This window comes from Geotrypetes seraphini, chromosome 1 (genome assembly GCF_902459505.1).
Source record: "Geotrypetes seraphini chromosome 1, aGeoSer1.1, whole genome shotgun sequence".
NCBI lineage: Eukaryota > Metazoa > Chordata > Amphibia > Gymnophiona > Dermophiidae > Geotrypetes > Geotrypetes seraphini.
Window position 1 is genome coordinate 90,559,326 of NC_047084.1, and position 22,595 is coordinate 90,581,920.

Here is a 22,595-nt window from a genome sequence, read left to right on the forward strand (position 1 = left end):
TTGGAGCTGAGGAAACTGGCCAGCAGAGCTGCTAGGTACCCTTTCATGGTATATTAAAAATGTAAACCATTATAGCTTTAGAAACTTCTGATTGGTCACAGTCTGCCCTGTGAGATGTGCGTTTAATAATGCATCATTTTTTGGTCTTGTTTGTTTCTTACTTACTGCAGGCTGCAACCTGAAGATCTTTAATAACCAGGAATTTGCTGCACTTCTGGCACAGTCTGTGAATCAAGGCTTTGAAGCAGTTTACCAGTTAACTAGAATGTGCACCATAAGAATGAGTTTCGTTAAAGGCTGGGGTGCTGAATACAGGTATACTGTGTGTTCTTTTCAAACTAGTATTTTTATGTGAATTCTTTAATTGAACATTTTTTGCTAGCAATTCCTGTTAAATACACACACTTAAAATATCTATTTACCTTTTCCTCTGTTTGTGGTATGGCGGTATATAAAAATAAAGTTATTATTATTATTAGAGGTAAGAAATGGTGGAAACAAGTAGACAAATTATTTTCTTTTCAGGCTGCGAAGATAGATACGGAAATCGTTACTGTCTCTTGTAGATATAAACAATTTAGACATCAACTTAAGATATATTATCCAATTCTGCTGCTCATCCATGTTGGCACTAATAATACTACCGTATTTTCACGTAGATAACGCGCACCCGTGTAAAACGTGCACACGGGTATAGCGCGTGAAAAACACAAATTTATGTACAGAAATTTTTATATACCGTGCACACCCGTATACCGCGCATGCTGCCCGACTCTCCCGTCGCCGCCCGACTCTCCTTTCGCCCGCCCCGACTCTCCTCTGGCCACCCCGACTCTCCTTTCGCCTGCCCCGACTCTCCTCTCCCCCTTGAAGTCCTGTCCCCACCCTGAAAGCCTGATGCCCCCCCAACGTTCGATTCACCCCCCCCCCCCCCCCGCAGGACCGCTCGCACCCCCACCCCGAAGGACCGCTCGCATGCACCCCCACCCCGAAGGACCGCTCGCACGCACTCCCACCCTGAAGGACTGCTCGCACCCCCACAGCCTCCCGATCCCCCCCCCCATCATGTAGAAGCTCCTACCGGTGTCCTGCTGCTTTCTCTTGGCGGTCCCGACTCCCCGACACGATCGGGGCAAGAGGGAGCTCAAGCCCTCCTGCCCCAGCCAACCGCGGCACCCCCGACACGATCGGGGCAAGAGGGAGCTCAAGCCCTCTTGCCCCCCCGACTCCCCAACACGATCGGGGCAAAAGGGAGCCCAAGCCCTCTTGCCCCGCCAACTCCCCGACAATATCGGGCCAGGAGGGAACCCAAGTCCTCCTGGCCCTGGCGCCCCCCCCCCCCCGCTTGTTGTTCGGGCCAGGAGGGAGCCCAAACCCTCATGGCCATGGCGACCCCCTACCCCCACCCCGCACTACATTACAGGCAGGAGGGATCCCAGGCCCTCCTGCCCTCGACGCAAACCCCCCTCCCCTCAACGACTGCCCCCCCCAAGAACCTCCGACCACCCCCCCAGCCGACCCGCAACCCCCCACCCAGCCGACCCGCGACCCCCCCTGGCCGACCCCCACGACACCCCCACCCCCCCAACTACCTTTGTGTAGTTGGCCGGACACACGGGAGCCAAACCAGCCTCATCCATCCCAAAGCTCCGCCTACTGGTGGGGCCTAAGGCGCCTGGGCCAATCAGAATAGGCCCAGGAGCCTTAGGTCCCTCCTGGGGGCGGGGCCTTGGGCACATGGTCGGGTTGGGCCCATGTGCCTCAGACCCCGCCCCCAGGTGGGACCTAAGGCTCCTGGGCCTATTCTGATTGGCCCAGGCGCCTTAGGCCCCACCAGTAGGCAGAGCTTTGGGACGGATGGGCCAATCCGGCCTCATTCCGCCGTGGGCTGCCTGCCGGACAGGCGAGTTTGACTCCCGTTTGTCCGGCCAACTACACAAAGGTACGGGGAAGAGGGGTGGGGGTGTCGTGGGGGTCGGCCAGGGGGGTCGCCGGTCGGCTGGGGGGGGCGGTCTGAGGTTCTTGGGGGGGGGGTCGTGGGGGGGAGTAGGGTTTGTGTCGAGGACAGGAGGGCCTGGGATCCCTCCTGCCCGTAATGTAGTGCGGGGTGGGGGTAGGGGGTCGACGTGGCCAGGAGGGTTTGGGCTCCCTCCTGGCCCGAACAACTAGCCGGGGGGGGAGGGAGGGTCGCCAGGGCCAGGAGGACTTAGGCTCCCTCCTGGCCCGATATTGTCGGGGAGTCGGCGGGGCAAGAGGGCTTGGGCTCCCTTTTGCCCCGATTGTGTCGGGGGTGCCGCGGTTGGCTGGGGCAAGAGGGCTTGAGCTCCCTCTTGCCCCGATCGTGTCGGGTGTCGGGACCGCCAAGAGGAAGCAGCAGGACACCGGTAGGAGCGTCTATATGATGGGGGGGGTCGGGAGGCTGTGGGGGTGCGAGCGGTCCTTCAGGGTGGGGGTATGGGTGCGGGTGGGAGTGCGTGCGAGCGGTCTTTTGGGGTGGGGGTGCGAGCGGTCCTGCGGGGGGGGTGAGTCGAGGGGGGGGGACTATGTAAAAAAAATTTTGTACAACGCGCAAGGGTACGTGCGGTACGTAAAAACCACGTATAACGCGCGCGTTATATGCGAGAACATACGGTACTAGGTACCCCTCCAAACTTATCAAAAAGAGACTTTGTAGCTCTGGGAGAGAAGGTGAAGCAGTTAGGTACGCAGGTGGTATTCTCGTCAATCCCCCCTGTTGAGGGTAAAGGCTCGGACGGAGAAGCTCATATCTTGGAGATGAATGTGTGGATGGTGTTGCTGAGAGCGTTTCAGCTTCCTGGGATGTTGTACATCTATCAAAGAAGGGAAGAAGTGTCTTCAGCAGCAGACTGGCTGCTTTAAACTAGAATCGCTGGGCAGGGTGATCAAAGTCCCCAGGTGAGTATAAACCCTCAGGTAAGTGAATCGCTAAATACCTCTACACAAAAGGGAAAAGGGGACAAAGTCTGGAAAGCTGTATACACTAATGCTCAAAGTATGGGAAATGAGACTGTGATGGAAGAGGCTGAGTTGGATTTAGTGGCTTTCACAGAGATGTGGTTGCAGGGTAAGGAAGAAGAGCCATTATGGGTCAGTCTGGAAAGAGGGAATGGAAAATGTATTTATGTTGGTGTGATATATAGGCTTCCCTTACAGACACAGATTCTATAGTAGACATTTAGAATATAGCTATAAAAGGGGAAGTATTACTAATAGGTGATTTTAACATACCAGATGTTGATTGGGGTATCCCGATTGCAGGGTCTTCTAGAAGTAGAGAGATCCTGGATTCTCTACAAGAACTGTTCCAGCAGTTGGTAATGGAACCTCTTGCGGGATGGGGCCCTACTGGACTTAGTGTTTACAAACGAGGAAAGTGTTTCTGATGTTACAGTGGGTGATCTGGCATCCAGTGATAACCACTTGGTGTGATTTAATATTAAGACAAGTGTAGAGAAGGCTCATTCAAAAGTAAAGGTGTTCTAAACTTAAAAACCAAACTTTATTCAGATGGGGGGTTACATCAAGGAATTGGATGGGAACATCTGGAAGAAGTAGGAAAGCAGTGGGCAAAACTGAAAGGAGCTATTATAAGGGCAACAAACCATTTTGTAAGGAAAGTAAAAGAGGAAAATAAGGCTGTTTTGGTTCTCAAAAGTAGTAGCAGAAAAGGTAAAGAAAAATAGCTTTCATAAACTACAAAAGATCGCTGAAAGGAAAACTGGCTAAAATTCTGGAAAAATTAAGAGAAGCTGGTTCAGTAGTCAGGAAAGCAAAAATTCAAATGGAAGAAAATATAGCTGACATAGTAAAACAGGTGGGGGGGGCAACATTTTTTAGGTATATTAGTGATAGGAAGAAGTGCAAAAGTGGCATTTAGACTCAAAGCTGAAGGGGAGAAATATGTAGAAGCTGATAAAGATAAGGCTGAATTGCTTAACAAATATTTCTGTTCTATGTTCACAGCTGAAGCGCCGGGAACAGGCCCACAGAAGACAAACGCAAATAGGGATAGAGGTGTGGTAGACCCTGATTGGTTTTCAGAGGATTGTGTTCATGAAGAGCTAGCCAAGTTGAAGGTAGATAAAGCAATGGGGCCGGATGGTGTACCTCAGAGGGTACTGAAGGAACGTAGGGAAGTTCAGGCAGCTCTGCTGGCTGACCTTTTTAATGCATCTCTAGAATCGGGAGCGGTTCTGGAGAACTGGAAAAGGACAGATGTCCCTCTCTATAAAAGTGGAATTAAGGAAGAAGTAGGGAACTACTGGTCGGTAAGTAAATTAATGGAAGTACTTTTTAAAACGAGGTATAATGAAGTTTCTGAAATCCAGTTGATTACAGGACCCAATGCAACATGGATTTACTAGAGGCAGGTCTTGTCGAAACAAATGTGTTCAATTTTTTTGACTTGGTAACCAGAGAATTGGATAGAAGAAGTATGTTAGATATGGTGTATTTCGATTTTAGCAAAGCCTTTGACAGTGTTCCAAACAGGCATCTAATAAATAAACTGGGTGCCCTCAGAATGGGCCCCCAAAGTGACAGACTGGGTCAGGAACTGATTGAGTGGAAGGTAACAGAAGGTAATGGTCAATGGAGATCTCTCTGACGAAAGAGATGCTACCAGTTGTGTACCTGAAGGTTTGGTTCTTGGTTCTGGTTTTTTGTTTGTTTTTACCATGTTTGTAAGTGGTATTACTGAAGGGCTGTCAGGTAAGATTTGCTTTTTTGCATATGATACCAAAATCTGTAATAGAGTAGACACCCCTGTTGGTGTGAATAACATGAGGAAGGACCTAGCGAAGCTTGACGAATAGCCTGAAATTTGGCAGCTAAGATTTAATGCTAAGAAATGTAAGGTCATGCATTTTGGGCTTCAAAAATCCTAGGGAGCGGTACAGTTTGAGTGAAGAACTTTTGTGCATGAAAGAGGAGAGAGACTTGGGAGTGATAGTATGTGGTGATCTTAAGATAGCTAAACGGGTTGAAAAGGCGACAGCAAAAGGTAGAAGGATGCTAGGGTGGATAGGGAGAGGTATGGCCAGTAGGAAAAAGGAGATATTGATGCCCCTGTATAAGACTCTGTTGAGACCACATTTAGAATATTGTATTCAATTCTGGAGACCACACCTTCAAAAAGATATAAACAGGATGGAGTCGGCAGGAGGAAGGCATTTGGGGGCAGACTTAAAGATCTCAATATGTATACTTTGGAAGAAAGTTGGGAAAGCGAGATGATAGAAATGTTTAAATATCTACATGGCATAAATGCGCATGAGGTGAAATTTTCATTTGAAAGGCAGCTCTGGAATGAGAAGGCATAGGATGAAGTTAAAAGGTGATAGGCTCAGGAGTAGTCTAAGAAAATAATTTTTTATAGAAAGGGTGGAAAATGTGTGGAATAGGCTACTGGTAGAGGTGGTGGAGACAAAGATTATGTTTGAATTCAACAAAGCATGGGACAGGCACATGGGATCTCCTAGGGAGAGGAGAAGATAGTGGATGAGTAGACTGGATGGGCCATTTGGCCTTTATCTGCCATCATTTTTGTTTCTAAGTTTCTGTTGTCTAGAAATTGATATTACAATATAAAAGCAACCATGTTAATTATAATAGTTGCCATACTCAGACAGACTGTGGGTCCATCAAGTCCAGTATCCTTTTTCCAATAGTGGCCAACCTAGTCACAAGTACCTGGCAAGATCCCAGTGAGTAAAACATATTATCCCAGGACAAGCAGGCAGCCTATTCTCAATATGTGGATGACGTCATTCATGGAGCCCCGATGCGGACAGCTTCACAAGCTGATTTGCTTGCAGAACTTAGAAAGTTCGCAACTGCTGCACTGCACATGCACGAGTGCCTTCCCACCCATGCAAGGGCACGGGTCTCCTCAGTTCTCAGTTTTCCACGGAGCCGAGAAGTCATGTTTTCGACACTGCGCTAGACTGAGTTCTAAAACTTTGTGACTACTCTCACCACGGCTTGTGTTCTGTTATTTTTCAGGGTCGCTGTGTTTTTTGCGCGTTTTCATTTCTAAAACAAAACTAATTTTATTTCTTTTGTCATGGCGGGGCCAGCTTTGCAGTCTCCGCCGGCAGGTTTCAATTTTGCTGAGGCCATCTTTCCGCCTATGTCCAGGCAGATCACAGGTCCGGTGGAGACATCTTCGTCAGTATGGATCCACTAACCCCAGTCTCGATCTCAGCTCCGGTAAAGTCTTCTATGGGGCTCCCGCCTTCTAACTCGCCTTCATCAAACCTTCCTCGTTTGGGAAGTCCTCGTCCTCGATCAAATCTTCTACGTGTTCTCCTGAGGAGCCGCTTTCCTCGCTGTCTTCCTCAGGTCAGATAGTGCAGCAGTCTGTTCCAGCAGTGGTTCTGAAGCTGCCCAAGAAGCATGTCTCCAAATCGAGGCGTCAGTCTTCCTTGGAGACTATAGCCATACCAAATGTACCATATCAAGTCTTGGTTTCACATTTGCAGGCTATGATCCAGACCATTATGCCTCAGGAGTTTGGTAATATGCTTGCCAAACATACTCCTGTCTAGACTCTGCTTCCTGCAGCCCAGCCTGAGCACTCAGCAGTACCACAAGGAGTCGAGTCCTTGGCAGTGCCTTGAGCTGAATCTATACATTCAATGCAAGGAGTCAAGTCTTTGCGAGTGTCTCGTCTGGAGCCTATGCACTCTATACAAGGAGTCGAGTCCTTGGCAGTGCCTTGAGCTGAATCTATACAGACTATGCAAGGAGTCGAGTCTTTGCGAGTGTCTCATCTGGAGCCTAAGCACTCTGTACAAGAAGCCGAATCCTTGCCAGTGCCTCGAGCTCAGTCCTTTTTGGTGTCTCAACCTCAATCTTCAGCCTCCAGCCTCCTTCCTCACATAAGGTGCTGCCCTTTTCGAGGCATTGGCCAGGATTCCTTGACATTTTCTCTCAGCAGAACCTGCCTGGTTGGAGACGCTGTTCTCCACATCAATCGAAGTACCCATCGAGACCCAGGTCCTCTTCTCGAGACAGGCCTCGAGACTCTTTAAGGCCTACAACTACGAAGTCGAGAATGCCTCTGCATATTCAACCTCAGGTATCAGTACTCCAAAGAGGCTTCACCTTCGTTCTCTGCTTTGCGAGGCGCCTCGAGGTCACCTTTTTCCCCTCGAGGTCAACCTTCCTTGGAGCAGCTGTCTTTTTTTTTTCTTCACCAAATACTCTACAAGGTATTTAGAGGAAATGGGTATGTCTCATCCTCCTGTGGAGTCTCTTAAATTGCCCACTACTAGACTTCTTTCTCAAATTTTCAAGCAAAATCTTGAGACACCTTATTCCATTCCTGCTGTACTAGGAAAGCTAGAATCTTGTTTCAGGATGGTCCACTGCAAAATCTCAGTTACCCCATCAGTCCCTTCTCGTGGAATCTCCTCTGACAAGGACCAATCCTGTCACAAGAAGATAGGGCAGGCTGGCTGTCTCTTCTTACTTCAAAAAATTTACTGCTTTTTGCTTCTTGCAAGTTTCTGACTATGCACCATACTAAGAGGAAAGGGGCCGTGAGGATATCTCAACCGGCAGCCCTTACCTCTTCACCGACGCAGCAAACACTTCAGCGCTTCTTAGAGCCGTGGAACGCCGCTGACCCTCGGACTTCCCAGTGGTGGCAGACCTCCGCGGTGGCTTCGAGTGAGGGAGCACTCGAGCCCTTGTATTTGGAGACATCCTTGTCACCGCCAACGATCTCTGCACCGCTCTGTCCAGCAGGCGAGCAGAGCAGCGACTCATTCTCTGGAGGGAGGAGGGGGTTGCCCTGGAGCAGGTAGCGGGCGGAGCTACACTCTTGGCTGGAGAGCAGGGGAGTAAGAACTCTGAGGGAGTTGAAGCCTCAGGAACATCCTGGATATCCTCCTGGAGACCATAAGGAGAATGGAAGAGAAGGTGGAGAAAGACGGCTTCAGATGTTCAAGTACTGGTAACCAAAGTATACTCCTTTACTTCAAATATTGAAAAAGTGAAAAAAGAATGCTTAGAGAAGATAGACTCTGAGACTAATCCTTTGAAAATTGCCATTACTACTATAATTAGAGATAGAAACGCAAGATAGAAATGATTGAAAATTATAATCGACATCTTAATTTAAGTGTACTGAATTGTCCAAATATGTCTTCTATGCTACCAATTGACGTCTTTAAAAAATTTCTGGTGGAGAATTTGTGTTTTCCACCAGATCAATTACCACCTATAAACAAGGCCAAAAAGAAATACTGGCTTGGAAGAAGTACTCGTTTCTGAAAATGTATCTCTTTCTGGGAATATATACCAGTTGATATTGACTTATAAAATTTAACAGCAGTTTTGGAAGATTCTTTCATGGATGTAAAGGACAGAGCTACATTAATTGTAAACTTTATATTTGAGCAAGATCTCAATTCAATCATGAGGTTATTCTTTAAAAAAATAGGTATACCTTTCTGTGGTCAACATATATGGCTACACCATGAGGTTACAAAACCAACACAAGAAAGGCGTAAGCTTTTTTTTAGCAATGCGAGAAGACACTAAGAAGTTAGGGGCTACTTTTACTTTAGCTTATCCTTGTAAATGCATAATTAAATATATGGGTCTAAAATATGTTTTTTATGCACCTGATCATCTAAGATCCTTTTTGGACCTTAAGGAGTTAATCAGAGATGGAGAGTCTAGCTCAAAATAAAATCCGGGGGGTAGACGTATTAAGACGTATTAAGCCTTTTTCTTAATTTGTAATTTGTAATTTTTCTTTGATTATCTCCCTGTAATTCGATCGTTCTCCTAATTTGAGGTCTATGAAGGAGTTATAACCATCAAGAATTGGTTTTGTTTTTAACAGTAATGTGAATATTTCTTCTTTTGGCTTTTTTTACATGATGGATTATGACTCTGTATTGCTTTAACAAGTTGTATTGCTTGTGAATACTATGATAATGAATAAAAATAAAATTATAAAGAAGAGAGGGCAGGACCATAGACTTGGTCGTGGTTTCTACCAAAAAACTCTTATGGCATTTGGTTGACATCTGCCTGAATTTTACAAATTTATTCCTCATCGTCTTTCAGACTTTCAGCATGTGACTACCGCTCTGGTTCAACTCCACATGCATCTCCTTCAATCTTCCTATGATGCATTTGAACTTGCCTCGAGGGTTGCCACCTTTTCAGTAGCTGCCAGAGACTATGTTGAAGCATGTAAGCATTATGAATCAAGATTTCCCCGTTCCGATGGAGTGATAGCGAAACGCGTCAAAGTTAAGTTGGCTTTATATACATACATACATACATACATTACATAGATGAAATAAGTAAAAAGAAAAAACTCATCAAAACATCATAAATGCTAGGTTGGAATTAATGAGGATTTTACCACCATGAGTTATGCTACTTGGGTGGCTGTCTGAAAATCCCTGGATACCTGAGCATTGACGTATGCATAGTTAAGCTCACTATAACAATTTGGTGAATTGATAAAGAGGAAAGAAGTTTGGAAAATGGCTCAAAGCTTTTCCGCATCTTCTTCACGACCAGGTAATCCTCATTCAGAAAGACAACCAAGACGCCATGTCCTATGTCAACAAGCAGGGAGGAACAGGATCTCTCCCTCTTCATGAAAGCAGTCTATATTCAAGGAGAGAAAAATTGTCTGGCAGACAAATTATCGTCTTCTGCAGTGTCACGATTGGACACTCAATTCCTCATCTTTCCATCACATTTTTGCTCAGTGGGGAACTCCTCCAATAAATCTCTTTGCATCTCCCCACAACAACAAACTGCCTCGGTTTTGCTCAAGGATATACTCTCCTCACCGCCTCGAGGCAGATCCTTTCCTTTTAGAATGGCCAACTCTGTTCCTCTGCGTGTTCCTTCCATTCACTCTGATTCTCAACTCACCATTTATAACAAGGAGCCTCAATCTACCTCCTTGTCTGCAGTTTTGGATTACCTGTTACACTTATCTCAGTCAGGCTTCAAATCCACATCATTTCAAGTCCATCTCAGTACAATTTCTGCTTTTCATCAGCCTATCAAAAGGAAACCCCTCTCTGCTCATCTTGTGGTTTCCAGATTTATGAAAAGACTTTTCCATGTCAACCCACCTCTCAAACTACCTCCTTTGGTTTGGGATCTCAATGTTGATCTTGCTCAATTGATGAAGCCTCCTTTTGAACCAATGGCTTTGGCTCATCTGAAATATCTCACTTGGAAAGTGGGTTTTCTCATTGCTCTTACGTCTGCTCGCAGGGTCAGTGAGCTACAACTTTGGTTGCAGACCCACCTTTCACAGTATTCCATCATGACAAGGTGGTCCTCCGTTCTCATCCTAAATTCTTAACTAAAGTGGTTTCATAATTTCATCTCAATCAATCCATTGTACTTCCAGTGTTTTTTCCAAAGCCTCATTCTTATCCTGGAGAATCAGCTCTTCATACTCTGGGCTGTCAGCGTGCTTTGGCTTTCTACTTGCAAAGAACTAAGCCACACAGATCTGCATCTCAACTTTTTGTCTCCTTTGATCCAAACAAGTTGGGACATCCGATTTCCAAGCGCACCATATCCAACTGGTTAGCTTCTTGAATCTCTTTCTGCTATGCTCAGGCTGGAATGCATCTAGAGTCGAGTCACAGCCATAAAGTCAGAGCCGTGGCTGCATCAGTAGCTTTCTTATATCTACTCCTATTGAGGAAATCTGTAAAGCTGCCACTTGGTCTTCCTCGGTTCATACCTTCACCTCTTATTATTGTCTGGATGCTTTTTCCAGACGGGATGGCCATTTCAGCCAGGCAGTGTTACAAAATTTATTCTCCTGAATTGCCACATGTTGAGAATAGGCTGACTGCTTGTCCTGGGATAAAGCACAGTTACTTACCGTAACAGGTGTTATCCAGGGACAGCAGGCAGCTATTCTCACAACCCATCCACCTCCCCTGGTTGGCTTCTCTGCTAGCTATCTGAACTGAGGAGACGCACCCTGTGCTGGGCAGGAAGGCACTCGCGCATGCGCGGTGCGGCAGTTGCAAACTTTCTAAGTTCTGCAAGCAAATCAGCTTGTGAAGCTGTCCGCATCGGGGCTCCGTGGATGATGTCACCACATGTTGAGAATAGCTGTCTGCTGTCCCTAGATAACACCTATTACAGTAAGTAACTGTGCATTTTATGCTGCTTATCCTAGAAATAAGCAGTGGATTTTCCCAAGTTCATCTTAATTGCTTATGATCTTCTCTTTTAGGAAATTAATCCAAATGTGTTTTTAAAATCCTGCTAAGCTAACTGCTTTCACCACATTCTCTCTGGCAGTGAATTCCAGAGTTTAATTACACATTGAGTAAGGAAATATTTTCTTCGGTTTTAAATCTGTTACTTAGTAGTTTCATTGCATATCCTTTAGGCCTAGTATTTTATAGACCAGAGCATTTTTGGAGAACTGGAGTACTCTTCAAATAGATGTGCTTGCCAGCAGTAAAAATATAAAACTACCCTTTAGTGCACCCCTCTCTAGATTTCTTACCAAGAAATACACTGGCTATAATTTGGACTTGGCCTTTCTCTGTGCTTATTCATCTATCCCTATTACAAAGGCAGCCCAGAACATTGATTCTCATGGCACCATACAGGCTCAAAACTCTTCCTACCTTTAACAAGTCTAGAACGTATCAGTGCAACCAGTTCACTGCAGCCGTTTAACCACAGCAGTTTAATTGCAGCTGTTGTAATGGTGAGTGCTTACCTTGCTGAAGCTGTGAGGTTTGAAAGAGAGGGGGAAATAACCCCCTCACATCATTGGTGCTTCTTTCCTTTCCCTTCACCCACTCATGGTCATCTTCTCCTGCCTCCGCATCATCTGGTGACTTCAAGATTTGAAAGAGGAGGGGCATAGCTCCTCCCCACACACACACTCACACTGGTGCTTCTTTCCCTTTTCCCACCTGTGGTTGTCTTTTCCTGTCTCTGCATCATTTGATGACTTCAAGGTTTGAAGGGAGGGCAAAGCCCCCCCCCCTCCCCGACCACCACCACCACTGGGAGGGGGGTATATTTGTCCATTTTTGTATAGTTGTTCCTGAAGTGACATTACATAAAGTCATCTGCCTTGATCTCTTTGAAAACCGCAGAATATAAATAATTAACATTTTCTCTGTGTACAGTGTGCTTTGTGTTTTTTATAAAATTTTATTGTTGGTAGATCATTTTGACTTGGTCATTTTAAAAGTAGCTTGCAAGCCCAAAAAGTGTGGGCACCCCTGGTATAGGATGTTGCAGTAGTCTAGACTAGAGAATGACGTGGGGGGAAAAAAAATTGTCATCGCCCCATCCCCACAGACTCTGTCCCTGTCCCCGTGGACTCTGTCTGATCCCATCCACACAAGTTGGGTAAATAGCTATTTTATATTGAAATCAATTTATTAAAGTATAAAAAGGAACAATAAGCTGTACAACTGTCATTTTATAAATCGCAAATACATGCTGCAGCTTGCAATCTTCAGGCCGCTGGCAGCTTAAAACACGTAGTCTTCGACAGCCCCAGGAGCTTTCCCCTTTTCAACTTCCTGTCCCTGCAGAGGCAGGATGCTGCAGCAGAGGAAAAGTTTCCAGATTTAGCCCTGGTGGTCCAGAGGTGCAGTGGGCAGGATCAAGCTTTCTGCGCTCCTGCCTGCTGCTAACCCGGTGGGTGTCGGCAGCCATGGGATGCGTTTTCTTCTGCCGCTCAGCGGCAACAAGCACGAACATGCTTTGGTGCTCCTGCTCGGTGCTGAGCGGCTTTTTGATTGGCGCCAGTAAAAAAGCTGCTCAGTTCCGAGCAGGAGCGCCAAAGCGTGCTCGTTGCTACTGAGTTAGCAGCGAAGTAGGAGGGCAGGGAGATGGGGCTGGGTTCAGTGCTTGATGGGGGGAGGGGAAGGAAGGGGCTGGGTACAGAGCCTGGCAGGGGTGGTGGTAAGGGAAGGGTGCTCGGTGCAGAGCCTGACGGGGGAAGGAAGGGCAAGAGGGAACGGGGCTGGGTGCAGAACCTGGCAAGGAGAGGCTGGGTGCAGGGGGTAGGGAGTTGGGAAGGCAGGGAGGACAGATGCTCTGGGGGTTGGGTAAACAGATATGGCACATACTGGGAGAGGGTTGGGAAGGACAAATGCGCAGGGGGGGGGCCTGGAAAAGGAGGAAAAAAGAGATACTGCACAGGTGGAACGTGGGAAGGGAGAGAAAAAAATCCTGTGGGGAAGGGAAAAGGAATGGAGAATTGTTTGATATAGATGTGTGGCGTGAGAGGGAAAGAGAGATGATGTATAGAGGGAAAGGAAGAAAGAGGATGAGTTGTTGGACATGATAGTGGTGGAGAGGAGGAAGGGAGGGAAAATGTTACACTGGGAGGGAGTAGAGATGACCCTAAGAAGGGAGAGATGTCAGACCACTGGAATGGGAAGGAGAGAGAGAGATGCCAGACCACAGAATGGAAGGGAAGGAGGGGAGAGAGAGATGCCCGACAGCAGAAAGGAGAGGAAAGAAATGTTAGACCTCGGGAAGGAGAGGAGAGAGATTCCAGGCTATGGGAAGGAAAGGAGAAAGATGCCAGACCATATGTGGGGGAAGAGGGAAGACAGATGTCTGATCATGGGAGAGGGATGAGATGGTGCATAGGGATGGGTGCGGCAGGGAAGAGAAAAGAAGAAATACTTCTTATGAATAGATGGGAGTAGGGGAGAAGAAAGAGGGAGGAGATGGTACACATGGAAAAGTAGATTTTGAGAAGAAAGCATGGAAAAGTAGATTTTGAGAAGAAAGCAGAAAAATGGAAGAACGTTGAATGTTAAAAGTTAAAGGTAAAGATGGATGTATGGCAGAAAGTGAAGGAGAGAAAACCAGTAAATGGATAAGGTGGCACTCGATACACAGTTAAGAGCACAGACAGAAGTGCAGCCAGAGATTGGGAAAGATGGTTTGAAAACCAAAATCACCAGGCAACAAAGGTAGGGGAAATGATTTTGATTGAATTGTGTCAGTTTTGAGAAACTATATCTGCTGCCTATATTTTGCACTGTTAAGGAAGAAATGTATTTGTTTCTATTTTTCTGGGGTTGTACTGCATGCAGAGTCTTGCATCTTAGGATTTTATTTATATATATATATTTATTTATTTTAGTACTTTTAGTTTGTGGTCCCGTATTTGCATAGGGGTTATCTGTGTTCTGGTAGGAATGAATGTTGAGAAGCATACTACAGTGTGCTTTGAGTAGTTTAATTTTGTGGTTAACCATTATGTATTGTTAATAAGATTATATTGTGTGTGTGTATATATATGAAAAATGACTGGAAAAAATGGTATTACAATTAGTACTATTATGGGGGCGAGGTCTGGGGCGGATCTTGCGGGCCTCCCCAAACAAAAAAGTGTTCCCCTGCCTATGATCTTGACTACCTGAAAGAATCCAGGATATCTCCACATCTAACTTGGTCCACTAATAGTATACTCCAGTTCACATCTTGAAGATTAACATCTTCCACCAGCAACATCTTCTCCCTTTATTAGCACTTTTTACATCTTCATCAAGTTCTCTGTCCTCATTTACAGAAGTGCAAAAAATTCAACTAGGCAGATTAGATCACTTTAATGTTTATATGCTGTCATTTATTGTGTTACCACTTGTGCAGTAGATTTTGTAGAAAAGTATTTTTGCTTTTATTGCTGAATTAAAAATAGCCCCTTTCCAATTCAGCTTCACATAGTTGGCATGACAGATTTCTTACAAGAAGTATATTCAACTATAGACAGCAAGTATAATTTTTAGGATCTAGCCCAGAGCTTCCCAAACCTGATCTGGGCACCCCACAATTATTTGGGTTTTCACTAGATGTCCACAAGGAATATGTATATGAGAGATTTATATATGCAGGGTTTCCAATACATACAGTTTCTGAAGTGTATTCAGTATAGGAGAGTGTGTGGCACAGTTGTTAAAGCTATAGCCTCAGCACCCTGAGGTTGTGGGTTCAAACCCACACTGCTCCTTGTGACCCTGAGCAAGTCACTTAATCCCCCCATTGCCCCAGGTACATTAGATAGATTGTGACAGACAGGGAAAAATGCTTGAGTACCTGAATAAATTCATGTAAACCATTCTGAGCTCCTTTGGGAGAATGGTATAGAAAATTGAATTAATAAATAAATATAGATCTTGAAAATGACTGGCTGTAGGGTCCCAAGGTCAAGTTGGGAAGCTTATTTCTGTCCAGCACATGGTAGTTTATAGAATCAGGTATTGACTATTTGGGTATGCTCTCTCCTTTAGTGGCATATCTGTTTTTAATGTGTTTAATCCTGTTATATTTTAAACTGTATAAAATAACTTTTTATTTTTTTTTTAACTTTTCTTACCTAGACGGCAAACAGTGACAAGCACTCCATGCTGGATTGAACTTCATCTGAATGGGCCTCTGCAGTGGTTGGACAAAGTATTAACTCAGATGGGCTCCCCTACAGTCCGTTGTTCAAGCATGTCCTAAACTCCTCCGTCAGATGTTACCAGTGGTCTAAATATAATGTCCTATCAGACTTGGTTTAAGAACTCAACTGTCATAAATGTTTGTGTGTGTTTCCCATAAACTGTTTACTATCCAAAATCAGAAGACAATAGCAGCACTTGAGGTCCTGTGAACTAAAAGCACCTTGTTGGATTCTTTTTCCTGTGCTCTTGACAACTTTAGATTAAATTTTAGTGCAAAAAGAGTGCCTCCTAAAGAGAAAGGGACTATTTTAAAGACTTTTACTGGGCATAAATTGAGTGTCCTTAAGGTTTATCAATAACATGAGTAGTTATGTATGTACAAAGTGTATCGTGTTCTTCAGAATCTGTGTATTGTGCTGTTTTATAGTTCTGACAGCTATGTACTGCTGCTTAAATAAGGCAAGTCTTTTTTCATGAATTACAAATATGAATATTCTCCTTTCTTTTCTTTATTAGATGTTTCTCGCCAATACTTAATTTGTCCTTGTAAAGACATACATTTGTTGTCACTTAACTCATTTTATGCTGCCTGGGTTTGTTTTATTTTAAGGAACAGTGGCTACAATTAAATATGAAAGGTTTAACTTTCAAAAGCTAGTATATCTCTGTGATACCTGAAATATGAATTCTCATTCTTGTAAATAAAAATCTAGTATTTTTTTCCTTTTTAGTTTAATGGCCCATTCTGTTGATTGAAGATTAAATATGTAATAGTTGTACCAAGATAGGGACTGAATTCTCAAAATTATGTATTCGCGTGCAAACATAGGTTTGCACCTTAAATTATATTTTCATATATTAGTTTTTCCTTAAATTTTTGAGGTTGATTCCATTTCACAATTACAGTTTTGAACATATGTCTTTGAAATCTATATATCAGCTTTTTAATCTTTCACAATGTTCCTGTAATCTTGAGCTTTTCATTTGAGTGGCTTTATATGACTTAGTTAAATGCCAGACGTTGTATAAGAACCGTTCGTAAGAGTAATTGCTTCTGCCAAACCTTGTGAGAGAATGTTTTATGAAGTCTGACTGTTAGAGAAGGACTTGACACTTTCTCTTTTTTTTTTTTAACAGTGCATGTTATTGTGAACCCTTGGACACTACATTAGGTTGCACCATATTAAATGTGTCTGGGTGTGGGAAAGGTTTGCAGAAAGATTGCTGAATAGGGTTATTCTCTGGTTTCAAAATGTACAATTAATAACTTTTTTTTTTTTAAATTCAGCAAGCTGTCATTTTATTGTGGCAGTAATAAAATTGTCTTTATGGTCTTCTCAATCTTTTTTTATTCCCATGTTTCATTTATACACTAGTACTGTACTTTGTAAGTACAGGCTAGTGAAAGCGATAAGCTTTTAGAACAAAAATGTGGCCAGTGTTAAAGCTTCTTCACCTGTTGGCTGAGATGGACAGTAATGATTTACATGCTATAAAGATTAGGACATAGAAGCAATACCAAAAATAAAACCTTTCTGAATAAAAATGATCTTGAGTATAAAAATATTGGCAAAGCATTTAACAGTTTGTGAACTAGTTTTACCAGTAGAGTTCAATGTATTGGTAGAACTTGTAAACCTAAGATATAAGCTTAATGTGTGTTGCAGTTGTCTAATTTGTGAATACACTAATAAAAGTTTTTTTTCTCATGGTTGGTTTTGTTTGTAATGGTGGCTTTTTTCTTTGAATTATAGTATGAATGTGGTCAAACTGTGTCTGAAACTAACATATTGGTTTGTCAACCATTTGAAATGTTAATTCTCTGCCAAGACAATAGGGTATTTAATATGATTCTGAGTAGAATTAAATTTTAATATAGTGTATGTATGTAGATATATATATATATATATATATATATATATATATATATATATATATATATATATATATCTGACGACTTCTCGGCGGTTTACATCGAAGAGAGCTGGACAAACAGCAAAGTACAAAATACAAATAGCAAAAGTACAATATATTTCTTAAGGATAATCAGAATAGAATTATTGCAATTATTAAAGAATTGTTGCATTTTGTAATTTCTATTTAGGAAATAAATCTATCAAATAGTACAATTTTAATTACTTTCCGAAAAGCGCCATAGGTCAACCTGGCTCCACTAATATAATTACCAAACCAGGACTGCTGTTTTCTTGCTTGAAACATAAAATGCCTATCTAAAAATGACCTATATCTGCAATCAGTAATCTTTGGATAGGCAAATAAATTACAATTTCTGATTCTCCTCGTGGGATTGTATAGCAGAAAATGAGACAGAAAATAGGTAGGGGCCAGTCCCCAAATCAACTTAAAACAAATACAAGAGAATTTGAATATTAATCGTGCCTCAACCGGTAACCAGTGCAACAATCTATAGTAGGGACTAACATGATCTCTTTTCTTCAGTCCGAATATTAAACGGACAGCCGTGTTCTGTACTATTCTCAATTTTCTCATTGTTTTTTTAGGTATACCCAAATAAACGATATTGCAGTAATCCAATATAGATAGAACCAGTGCCTGGACCAATAGTCTAAAGGATAGAGGATCAAAATATTTCTTGATAATTTTTAGTTTCCATAGTGCCCATTCTTTAGGCAAATTCCTGGCTTCTGAGTGGTGGGTTTTCAAATAGTATAAAAATATTTTAAAATAGTTTTTAGGCTAGCTTTTCTGAAGTAGGCTGTGAAAATTGCAAGCTTTTTTACATTTTTCATTTTGTATTTTATTTCTTACCTTTTCATTACTTTTTATTCTTTAACATTTTTAAGTCTGCATTTCCATTAAAATTTGTAATTGTGATCATAAAGAAGCTGCAGAGGGGAAAATTAATAAATAACATACCTTTTAATTGCATGATTTTAAATTTTAATTCAAGTTTTATTTAAAAATTGATAAAATGCTTATAAACATTTCTAAGCGATTTACAATTAAAAGAAAAAGGGTAAAAATAACACTTAAATCGTACCAAAACAAGACAGTCACTAACAGGAACAAAAAAGTAAGGAGGGGAGAACTAAAAATGTAATAGAAAAGTAACATTAAATAGGTAAAAACTTAAGGGAGGGTTGAATGGTAGCCTAAAAAAGGCTGGTTATAACTGTGGAAATATTAATTATTTTACAGATCTGATGTTTGTCTCTAACTTTAGCTCTCAAATGCGTCATTAAAAAGGGAACTTTTGAATTTATCTAATCATGTTACTGCTCTCATAAAGGTTGGCAAATGGTTCCAAAATGCAGCCCTAATGGTTTTCCCGTTAATCACTGGTGGTTCTAAGTAGTATTACAAAAAAAAAATCACACAAACCAGAATCAAAACACACACATGGTTAGTAAAAACAAACACAATGACATAAGGCAGATAAATAAGACCAAATAAATACTAGTCAATCCTTTAGATCAGTGTTCGTCAACCACCGGTCTGTAGAAATTTCCTGCCAGTCCACAGAACCGGCACATGCATCGGACCCGAGACAGTGTTCTTTAGCTGCCGGTCCACGGTGCGATCGATGCAGCGTTGTCTTCGGACCAGCTCCCTCTTCCTCAGTGCTGCAGTGTACAAAGTCGTGGGCAGAGGCTTCTATGCACGTCCTGCGCCTGAACCGGAAGGCTTCCAGATGAGGTGCAGGATGCACAAGGAGCCGCTGCTCATGGCTTTGTGCGCTGCGTTAATGAGGAAGTTGGAGCCAGTCCAAAGATAACACCGGGGGTGGGGGAGGCGGCATAAAATGGCCAGGCAAGAGCAGGCCATAAGGCAAGGCACAGCAAGGAGGGAGAGAGACAATGGTAGGGGGAATGATCTTATATTTGTTTCTTTTCCTCTGGGGTTGTACTGCATGCAGTGTCTTGCACCTTAGGGTTTGTTTATATACTGTATATTAGTACTTTTAGTTTATCCCAAGACAAGCAGGCAGCCTATTCTCACATGTGGGTGATGTCATCCACGGAGCCTGGATGCGGACAGCCTCGCAAGCAAACTTGCTTGAAGAAACTCAGAAGTTTCAAGTTTGCCGCACTGCGCATGCGCGAGTACCTTTCCGCGTCTTCTCAGTTTTCCACGGAGCCGAGAAGTCCATCTTTGACGCTCTGCACTGAACTTAGTTCGCTTCGTGCCTTCTCTCATTGCGGCTCGTGTTTTATTTCTTTATCACTGTGTCGCTGTGCTTCTTTCATTTTGGGTTTAAAAAAAAAGAATTCTTTGTTTTTTTGTCGAGTGACGGCGGGCCTTGCCGTACACCTTCAGCCTGCGGGCTTCGATTTTGCAGCGGCTATTTTTCCTTCTATGTCCCGTCCGTTCACGGGCTTTAAGAAGTGTAGCCAATGCCAGCGTGCGATCTGTGTTTGGGGCCTGACCATTGCCCAGAGTCGTGCGTTCGATATGCTACCCTTCAATCTTGAGCCCTTAAACATCATTGAGTGAAAGTGGAGAAGATTTTAGTTATGGAAACCCCCACTCCGGCCTTGACCTCCGACTTGGTCAAGCCTTGCACAGGGTATCCTCCTGCTTCCTCGACCTTGACTCTCATCAGACCTTCCTCGTTTGGAACGTCCTCGACATCAAGTAAAATTGCCAAGTCTTCTGAGCTTCCCTCAGGTCAGATACCTCAGCAGATGATTCTAGCAGTGGTTCTCAAATTGCCCAAGAAGCATTCCTCCAAGCCGAAGCATCCTTCCTCTTCGCCCTCAGATCCTTTAGCCTCAGCAAGTGGTCCAGTTTCAGACTGATCCACAATTGCAGGCTACCATCCAGACCATTTTGGAACAGGAGTTTGTTCAGTTACTGAGCAAATATAGTTCTGCCTCGACTCTGCTTCCTGCAGTCCAGTTTGGGCACTCGGCAGTCTCACAAGTGGTTGAGTCCTTGCCTGTGCCTGGAGCTGAATCTACACACACTTTGCAAGAAGTCGAGTCTTTGCAAGTGTCTGGTTTGGAATCTTCACACTCCATACAAGTGCTTCACACTCCATACAAGTGCTTCGAGATATCTTGAACCAAACAACTGAGTCTATGGGGTCTCTTTTTCGATCTAACAGCTTCCAGTTCTTTATCCTCACATAAGGCATTGCCTGTTTCGAGGCATAGGGTGAAGTCTCCTCGACCCCGAACATGACCTGCTTCCAGGTAGCACTCTCATCGCAGATCGAGGCACTCATCGAGGCACAGGTCCTCTTCAAGGGAAAAGCCTTCCTCGTTCAGGCGTTCCAGCTCTTTGAGGCCTCCAACCCCTCAATCGAGGATACCAACAGCAGAACCTGAGGGTTCCGCTTAAGAACATAAGAATTGCCGCTGTTAGATCAGACCAGTGGTCCATTGTGCCTAGCAGTCTGCTCACGCGGTGGCCCTGGGTCAAAGACCAGCACCCTAACTGAAACTAGCCCTACCTGCATACGTTCTGGTTCTGTCTTGAGTCCCTGGAGGGTGTTTTCCCCTATGACAGACTCCGGAAGAGTGTTCCAGTTTTCTACCACTCTGAGTGAAGAACTTCCTTACATTCATACGGAATCTATCCCCTTTCAATTTTAGAGAGTGCCTTCTCGTTCTCCCTACTTTGGAGAGGGTGAACAACCTGTCCTTATCTACTAAGTCTATTCTCTTAAGTACCTTGAATGTTTCAATCATGTCCCCTCTCAATCTTTTCTGCTCCGCTTCTCCCAGTTACTCGTCCAAGTCTGCTTATTCCCTGGGATATCAATACTCCAGAGAGGCCTCGCCTTCATTTTCTACTCGGCACCTCAAGGTCATCAAGTCCCTCTCAAGGCGGATCGATTGTCCTTTTCGTCCTTCTTCCGTCAAATGGCTGAGTACCTGGACCTTAAATTTGACTCTGGTGTAAGTATTCTAAGGAATATTTAGAGGAAATGGGTTTGCCTTGGCCTCCTGCGGAGTCTCTCAAACTCCCTATTAACAAGCTTCTTTCCCAGACTTTCAAACGAAACCTGGAGACTCTTTATTCAATTCCTGCTGTTCTAGGCAAGTTAAAATTGAGGTATAGAACTGTACATTGCAAGGGCTTTGAGAACTCTCAACTATCTCATCAGTCCCTTCTTGTGGAATCTTCATTGAAGAGGAGTCATCCTTCCAGGGTCTATGCTACCGTACCTCCTGGCAGAGAGGGCAGGACCATGGATAAGTTTAACCGTCGTCTTATTCATGATTCGATGATGGCCTCCAGAGTTTTGAATTATAATTTCATCTTTACTACTTATTTCAAATATTTTGTTGAAATACTCCCTGTTTTTACTAAGGACCTTGCTCAGCACAGGCTTTTAGAGTTCCAGCAAGTCATTGCTACACTAGCCCAACTCAGGTTGTATCTTTTTCAGTCATCTTATGATGCCTTTGAGCTTTCCTCGAGGGTCACTGCTTTCTCGGTAGTGATGCGCCGCTTTGCCTGGCTTCGCACTATTAATATGGATCTCAACATTCAGGATTGTCTGGCCAATATTCTTTGTGAGGGCAATGACCTCTTTGATGAATCTATAGAGGTCGCCACCAAGAAGTCTGATCATGAGAAATCTTTTGCTTCCATAGTTAGACCCAAGCCTAAGCCAGCTCCTACCAAACCTTCTCGACCTCTTCCATCCTATCAGAGGCGTTAACTTCCCAGAGCAGCTCCTTACACTCGAGCACCTCCTAAGAAGCTACAACAACAGCAGCAGAAGCAACAGAAACCTCAGCCTTCTGCTGCACCCAAGGCTTCTCAGGTGACTGTCTCAAGCAGAACTTAACCTCCATCGTTCTGCCTCTGTCCTCTCCCCATAGGAGGTCATCTCCATCATTTTTACCATGAATGGGAGACAATTACATCAGACCTCTGGGTGTTGCCTGTCATCAGGGAAGGATACGCTCTTCATTTCACTCAGATTCCACCGAAGCTTCCTCCAAGAGAGCATCCTTCCCAAACCGCCCTTCTTCAGAAAATTCAAGCTCTGTGCCATCGAGGAAGTTCCCTTGGAACAGCAGAGCAGGGGTTTTTACTCCCATTATTTCCTAGTTCAGAAGAAGATGGGCCATCTGCATCCTATATTGGATCTCAGGGCTCTCAACAAATTTTTTGTCAAAGAAA

General features: G+C 43.9%; 1 protein-coding gene across 4 annotated transcripts in view; it reads left to right on the forward strand.

The window, feature by feature from the left end:
• SMAD2 (SMAD family member 2) overlaps window positions 1-17,187 on the forward strand; it is a 276,483-nt gene extending 259,296 nt beyond the window's left edge. For all 4 annotated transcript variants that reach the window (XM_033934858.1, XM_033934870.1, XM_033934853.1 and 1 more), the window contains 2 exons: window positions 171-315; window positions 15,408-17,187. In XM_033934858.1, the coding sequence (XP_033790749.1) occupies window positions 171-315; window positions 15,408-15,531 (269 nt within the window). In that variant the 3' untranslated portion in view covers window positions 15,532-17,187. The remainder of the gene's footprint in view (window positions 1-170; window positions 316-15,407) is intronic.
• The last annotated feature ends 5,408 nt before the right edge of the window (window positions 17,188-22,595 follow it).